This window comes from Ciconia boyciana, chromosome 18 (genome assembly GCF_034638445.1).
Source record: "Ciconia boyciana chromosome 18, ASM3463844v1, whole genome shotgun sequence".
NCBI lineage: Eukaryota > Metazoa > Chordata > Aves > Ciconiiformes > Ciconiidae > Ciconia > Ciconia boyciana.
The window spans coordinates 12,801,548-12,808,116 of NC_132951.1; the positions used below are offsets into that span (position 1 = coordinate 12,801,548).

The following is a 6,569-nucleotide window of genomic DNA, read 5'->3' on the forward strand; positions in this document are numbered from 1 at the left end:
GCTCGGCGGGAGACATGCACACCACGCTGCTCGGCGTCCTGGGGCTGGCCCTGCTCGGGGCACTGCACGCGCAGGACAGCGTTCCCGTGCAAACCGACTTCCAGCAGGACAAGGTGACCCAGCCTGGCCAGCATCACCTGCATGGGGTTCGGGGTGTTTTGGGGGATCCTCACCCTGGAAATGTGCGGAGATGGTGTTGCGGGTGGATTTGGGGCCAAGCTGGCCCTGGCACTGGGAGGGGCAGGGCGGCCGGTGCACCCGCAGCCCCCTGTCCCTGGGGAGCCCCCAGAGCCTGGGTTCAGTGGCTCCAGAGGGGATGCAGGATCCAGGCTCCAGCCTGCAGGGCAGGACTGAGTAGGTGTGGGGCTGGGCTGTCTCCTGTGCCGTGGGGTGGGTGTAGAAGCACAGGGATGTTATAGGGGGGACTGAGAAAAGCAAGCTCAGTCTGACAGGCAGCACGGAGATGGGCCATGGACCCCCCCCCTAACATGGACCCCATCTGGCCCCAACACGGGGTCCCAAAAAAATCAAGGGCTGCTGTGCTGGGGGATCCCATGCACCCCTCTGCCCTCTCAGCCCCCAGGTGCTGGCATGCTCAGAGCGCTTGCACTCCCCTTCCTCCCCCCGTGATGGGCAGGACCCAGAGCAGGACAGCCCCAGCCCAGCTGCACGCTGGGGTCCTGGCCCCACAGCCCTGGGGTCCCACCGAGCAGGGGCAGGGGCCATGCTCCCTGCTCCTCCAGGGAGCCCCGGAGGGGTCCTGGGGGACACAGCCACCCCAGGGAGGTGATGGGGATGGAGGCACGTCCTGCAAGGGTGGGGGATGGCATGTCCTGCCAGGGTGGTCCCAGCACAGCCCATCTCCAAGGCTGACAGCTCCCTTCCGGGTCCACTGAGCCGGTGGCCCCGGGCACCAAGCTGGGATGAGCTGTGCTGGCTCCGGGGTCCTGACATGTCCCCAGACAGACGCAAATGGCATCCCAGAGCCAGGGGGTCCTGTCACCCCCTCCCCTCCCCGGGCTTGGGGCAAAGAGGAAGGAAACACCCCGAGTACCAGGCAGTGAAGGGCACGTCGTAAACCACGGCTCCCCTGGCCGCCGGGTTTTGTGGATGCCAAGAGCAGTAGCAGCTCCCTGGGGGACGAGGACCCCGGGACGCTGTCCTGCTGCGGGGCGCAGGCTGGCAGGGGAGGGGGAGGTGGCCTGGGCAGGGGCTGTCGGGTGGCCGAGGGCTGAGACGGGGGTCTGTGCCAGGCTGGCGACTGAGCGGAGGTTGTGTGCAGCTCACAGGGAGATGGTACAGCATTGGCCTGGCCTCCAACTCCAACTGGTTCAAGGAGAAGAAGCACCTGATGAAGATGTGCACCACGGTCATCTCCACCACCGCAGACGGGAACCTGGATGTCACCTCCACCTACCCCAAGTACGGGCATGGGGAGGGGGTGGGTGAGCAGGGGGTGCTCCCCCGTCTCTGGCTGGGGTGGTGGGCGCTGGTGCCATGCCCGGGGCTGTGCGTGGGCTGGAGCATCCCCCCCGGCCCCTCTGACGTCCTTGTGCTGTGCTCCCTAGGGGTGACCAGTGCGAGAAGAGGAACAGCCTTTACACCAAGACGGAGCAGCCAGGGCGGTTCAGCTACACCAGCGCACGTGAGTGCCCAGCTCCCAGCCTGTCCTCCTGCGGGGCAGCCCCTGACGTGCCCGCAGCTCCCAGCCTGGCCCCGCTGTCTCCTGTCCTTGCTCCTGCCCTCGCCAGAGTGCCTCGGGGCTGGCTCGGTGCCCGGGGCTGAGCCGTGCCCTCCTCATCCCCTGCAGGCTGGGGCAGCAAGCACGACATCCGTGTGGTGGAGACCAACTACGAGGAGTACGCCTTGGTGGCCACCCAGATCTCCAAGAGCACCGGCTCCTCCACCATGGTGCTGCTCTACAGTACGTCTGCCCCGGGACCCCCATGCCGCCCACCCCCCAGGACCCCCTGGGATGTCCTTGGTGGGGGACCTCTCCCATGGGAGAAGGGCAGCAGCCTCTCCCAAGCTGGGGTGACCCACAGGACGGTTGGGTTGGGCCCTCCTTCGTGGGGACACTGGCCCTTGCTGGGCTGCCCACACCCGGGGGCAGCGTGACCCCTCGCTGGGGGGTGCAGGGGGGGCTGCCTCTCACCCTGCTCTCGGCTGCAGGCCGGACGAAGGAGCTCAGTCCCGAGCGCCTGGAGAGGTTCACCCAGTTCTCCAGGGAGCAGGGCCTGACGGACGAAGAGATCCTCATCCTGCCCCGGACGGGTGAGAGCAGCCGGTGGGAGAGGCTGGAGGGGCAGGGGGGTGTTGGGGAGAAGGGGGTGAGGTACCCCGGAGGGCTGAGAAGGAGGACACCCTCCTGCCTTCTCCCTGCCTCCCTGTGGGGCTGGCACGGGGACAGCCATGGGGTGCCGCTGGGCAGAGCCCCATGCAGGATCCCTCGGGGGGGGTCAGCAGTCCCCCAGCCCTTGGAGGAGCTGATCTCCACTTTTCTTCCTCCTGCAGACAAATGCATGGCAGATGCTGCCTAGGTGAGTCCTGCCTTCGCTTGGGCTCAGACCAGCCCTGCCGGGGGGCACGGGGAGTACTCAGAGCCGCTCCACCCTGCAGAGCCCCCACCCCCTTCCCGGCCCCCCCAGGCTGCTCCTGTCGCTGGGGTCCCCCTTACCCCTGGCGGGGATCCCCCACCCCGTCCCCATGGGGTGGCTCTTTTGTTGCCCTGGGCCCTGGGTGGCGGGTGCCGACCCACTCAGCGCAGGGCCGGCAGGGCCGATGTCCCCCCATGTGCTCCACTATCTCCCCTAGCTCACCCAAGCTGCGCTCGCCCCCCCTCCATCTCTTCCAGGCAGACCCGCCAGCTGCTGCCGGCCAGAGCCCCGAGAGCACCGTGAGCCGGTGGCTGCCCCATCCCCAGCGCACCCCACCGCAGCAGCCGTCGCTCCCTGGCTTCGCACCCCGCACCTGTACCCCCATCCCCATTAAAGCCCGTATAAAACCAGTCCCCCCCGCCCTTGTCTGCTGGGTCGTCGTGGGGCGAGCCCCAGTGGGGCGATGGGGAGGGGGAAGCATGGCTGGCGGCGGTGGGCTGGGTTGGGGCTGGCGCCGGGGGTCAGGGCTGATCCCAGCTCCTGGCTGTGGGGCCACCGGGATGGGACCCGGTGGGCGCTTGCAACCCCACACCACAGTGCTGCCTGGCCACCAAACCTGCCCCGTCCAGGGAGAAGGAGCCCCCAGGGCTGGGACCCACTGGGGTGACCCACTCCCATCCGCCCCCTCAGGCACCCTGGGCTACCCCAGCCTCCCTGCCTCAGTTTCCCTGCTGGAGAGTGGGCTGGCAGCGTGGGGATGGGGCAATGGGCAATCACGGGGGGGGGTCTCCAAACATGTGGGGGCAGGATGGACATGAACCAGAGCAACGGCTGTGAGTGTTGGATGTGGCTCAGCCCCGGCCACCCGCCTGCTCTCCATGCCATGAGCCCAGACCCTCTCCGGGAGCACGGTCTGTGCCAGCAGCCTGGGAAGCCTCAACCCCTTCTGGGGGGCACTGGGCTGCAGCTCAACCCCAGGCTAAAACACCAGCCCAACCATCCTCCTCCTCGAGGCAGGATCCATCCCGGCACTGCCAGACCCTGGGGCCAGTGGGCAACAGCCAAGAGTGGGGCACTGGGGGCACCCTCATCCCCCTCCCCAGACACAGCACCAGGCACGGGGCATCGCCTGGTCCCCGACATGCTCCGCCCTGGGTCTCACACAAGGCTGCATTCATCTGGGACTGGGCAATTAGAGTGGGAAGGAGCCAACGCTGTCACCTAACACGGGTACAAGTTATCCCTGCTCTTGTGTAACCTGTTGCATAAAGTGGGGGCGGGCAGGGGATGCTGCCAGTGGCGGGGGCTATAAAGGTGGGTGTGGGAAGAGGCAAGTCCATGCAGCTTCTCCTGCCCGCATCCAGCCCCCGGAGCAAGGATGACGGCGGTGCTGCCCAGCCTGGCGCTGGCCCTGCTCTGCCTGCTGCGGGCAGGGGCCGAGGTCCCCGTGCAGCCGGGCTTCAATGCCGAGAAGGTAATGGCCTGCCTGGGCTGGAGGGGCTGGCTGGGGCAGGGTGCCCGTGCTGCATCCCTAGGCATGGCCAGGCACCCCCAGGCACCCCAGGCACCCCCTGGTCCCAGCACCAGGACAGCTGCCAGGAAGGTGTGGATGCCTGTGCAAAATCGGGTTACTCCTGGCCAGCTTCTGCCCGCTGTGGCCAGACCCAGCGGTGGCCCCACTCCAGGGACACGAACACCCAGGGTCGTGGTGCCCCTGAGCGTGCAGCACTGCCCGAGGGAACACGGGCCAGATGCTGCACCCACCCTCCTGGCACGGGGCAGGGCAGGGTGTTCTGCGCGCAGGCGGGTGGCAGGTCCCCGTGTTAGGCTGGCTGGTCCCCACAGAGGGTGGCAGTTTCCCCACTGCAGGCTGGCAGGCTCCTGCAATGGGCTGTCGAGGTCCCTCTGGCAGGTGGCAGGTCCTCGTGGCTTTGCCAAACCTCACTGGTGATGTCCTGCTGCAGTTTGCAGGGACGTGGCACGTTGCAGCTGCCGTTTCCAACTGCCCCAAGTTCCTGAAGATGAAGGACGGGATGAAGTCATCCATCGCCACCATCAGCTTCACACCAGAGGGCGACCTGGCTATGAAGCTTGTCTGGCCCCTGTGAGTACCCATCCCGCTCGCCGTGTCCCTCTTGGGCCAGGGGACTCCCCTCCCCACCAAGGCGGCTGGGTGAGGAGCATCCTCCCACAGACCCGCTGCCTGCGGTGCCCGGTCCTGCCTGCGCCCTGGCACGTCCCCCGGGCAGGCTGGGCTCCCCCCTGCCCCGCCACCCTGCTGCCCTCCCACGTGCTGTCCACCCACATTTGCCGTTTCCATTTTCCCTTTCCAGGCTGGACAAATGCCAAAAGTTTGAGCTGCTCTTCCAGCAAAGCGGGCAGGCAGGGCACTACATGGGTACGTGTGGGAAGGGGGGACCAGAGCCGTGGACACCCTGAAATGGAGGGTGGGCATCACCGGTCCCCCGTGCCCGGGGAGCAGCAGGAGGGGGGTTTGGCCCCTCTGCCTCCATTGCTTGGCGAGAGGTCATGCTGTGGGTGGGTGCCCAGCTCTGCTGGATCACACAGGGGTTCCCTTCTCATACCCCCTCAGGCAAATTTGGGGCTCAGGCCCTGAGCTGTGAGCCCTGGCAGGGGCCGCAGAGGTGCCCGGACTGTGCCATGTTGCCCAACTAGGCACCATCTGGGGTCCTTTAGCAGCACAAGAGAAGAGGGACCTGCGTGTGATGGAGACGGACTACGGCCACTATGCCATCGTGCACGAGCTCCAGCAGAGTGGGCAGGAGTCCAGGACTGCGCTGCAGCTCCTCAGTGGGTATTCAGTGTGGGGACAGGCACCCATGGCTCACCGGGGCGGGAGACAGGCACTGGCGGGGGACAGTGGCTGAGCTCCCCACTGCTGCCGCTGGCCACCACTTTGGCACCCAACATGGTGGCACCCAGGCACACCCAGGGAATTCATTTTGGGGTGAATGAAACCTTGCACCAAAAATATTCCCGGTTTATTGCAGTTTGAATCAAAGACCCCTGCAGTGTGCCAGTCCAGCTGTGGACCCCCAGCCCCACCAGCTGCCCCATACCACCCCAGGTGGGTGGGTCGCCCATCCCAAGGGGCTTGTGCCCCTTTGCTGCCAGCCCAGGGCAGCCGTGGGATGCCCGGTGTCCACCCTGCACCTTCATGGCTTCGCCTTTGCCCTTCCCTGGGGTCCCATCACTGCCCTGCGGGCACCAGACCCCCAGCGTGGGGCTCGCTGCCGGGTCCCCCACACTCACCAGCCCCCGCTTTGGGTGTCTGGCTGCAGCGAGGGAGCAGGACGCGAGCCCCCAGCTCCTGCAGAAGTTCAAAGAGCTCATCCCCACCGTGGGCCTGACCAAGGACATGCTGGCTGTCCTGCCCAAGTCGGGTGAGTGCCAGGAAGGTGCGGAGTGGCACGCACAGCCCCTCTGCATGGGGATGATGTATGGGGGCTCAGGGCACTGCCCGTGGCATGCTCACCCCTCTGCTTTTCAACAGATCAGTGCACCAAGGCCATCAGGTGAGTGTGGCCAGGGGAAGCCGGGTCTCCCTCCCAGCATGGCCTGGGCTGAGCAGGGACTCGCAGCCCCCCAGGGAGCCCCCCGCCTCGGGGCTCTGTGTCACATCGGCTTTCCCCTGCTCTAATGGCTCGTCCGTCTGTCCTGCCTCCCTGCAGCTGAAGGGGGCCAACGCCAGGGCTGTGTGTCCTCCAGACCTGGTGGAAACCAGGCTCTGCTCCCTCCTCTGTGGTGCCCCTTCCCATCCTCCCTGGCCAGGCTCTGCCGGACCTGCTGCCCCGTGCCAGAATCACACCTCACCCTCCTAAATAAATAGGTGCAGAAGCTGCCCCAGAGCTTGGTGCTTTTGTTGGTGGGAGCAGGGGTGCTGCCAGGGTCCCCAGGCACCCTGAGCCCAGCGGTCCTGGATCCAACCCTTCCTGTCAGCACCCCAGGGGT

At 66.8% G+C, this 6,569-nt stretch overlaps 2 protein-coding genes across 2 annotated transcripts; both read left to right on the forward strand.

Moving 5' to 3' along the window:
* Positions 1-2,540, forward strand: LOC140661355 (lipocalin-like). Its single transcript, XM_072883341.1, has 6 exons — positions 1-113; positions 1,283-1,422; positions 1,569-1,645; positions 1,811-1,924; positions 2,173-2,274; positions 2,515-2,540. Exons 1-6 carry the CDS (start codon positions 15-17, stop codon positions 2,538-2,540), a joined length of 558 nt encoding a protein of 185 aa, XP_072739442.1. The 5' UTR covers positions 1-14.
* A 1,251-nt stretch (positions 2,541-3,791) lies between these two features.
* LOC140661406 (lipocalin-15-like) lies at positions 3,792-6,293 on the forward strand. Its single transcript, XM_072883476.1, has 7 exons — positions 3,792-4,071; positions 4,562-4,701; positions 4,931-4,995; positions 5,295-5,408; positions 5,900-6,016; positions 6,112-6,133; positions 6,290-6,293. The coding sequence occupies exons 1-7, from the start codon at positions 3,976-3,978 to the stop codon at positions 6,291-6,293; spliced, it is 558 nt and encodes a 185-aa protein (XP_072739577.1). The 5' UTR covers positions 3,792-3,975.
* Positions 6,294-6,569: the final 276 nt, after the last annotated feature.

What these genes read in the sequence shown, in the direction of transcription:
- LOC140661355 (XM_072883341.1), top strand. Translation starts at nt 15, where the DNA reads ATGCACACCACGCTGCTCGGCGTCCTGGGGCTGGCCCTGCTCGGGGCA. An exon ending in GTCACCTCCACCTACCCCAA is followed by an intron (nt 1,423 to 1,568) that starts GTACGGGCATGG and finishes TGTGCTCCCTAG; the next exon opens with GGGTGACCAGTGCGAGAAGA. An exon ending in CCTCATCCTGCCCCGGACGG is followed by an intron (nt 2,275 to 2,514) that starts GTGAGAGCAGCC and finishes TTCCTCCTGCAG; the next exon opens with ACAAATGCATGGCAGATGCT.
- LOC140661406 (XM_072883476.1), top strand. Translation starts at nt 3,976, where the DNA reads ATGACGGCGGTGCTGCCCAGCCTGGCGCTGGCCCTGCTCTGCCTGCTG. An exon ending in CGGGCTTCAATGCCGAGAAG is followed by an intron (nt 4,072 to 4,561) that starts GTAATGGCCTGC and finishes GTCCTGCTGCAG; the next exon opens with TTTGCAGGGACGTGGCACGT. An exon ending in ATGAAGCTTGTCTGGCCCCT is followed by an intron (nt 4,702 to 4,930) that starts GTGAGTACCCAT and finishes TTCCCTTTCCAG; the next exon opens with GCTGGACAAATGCCAAAAGT.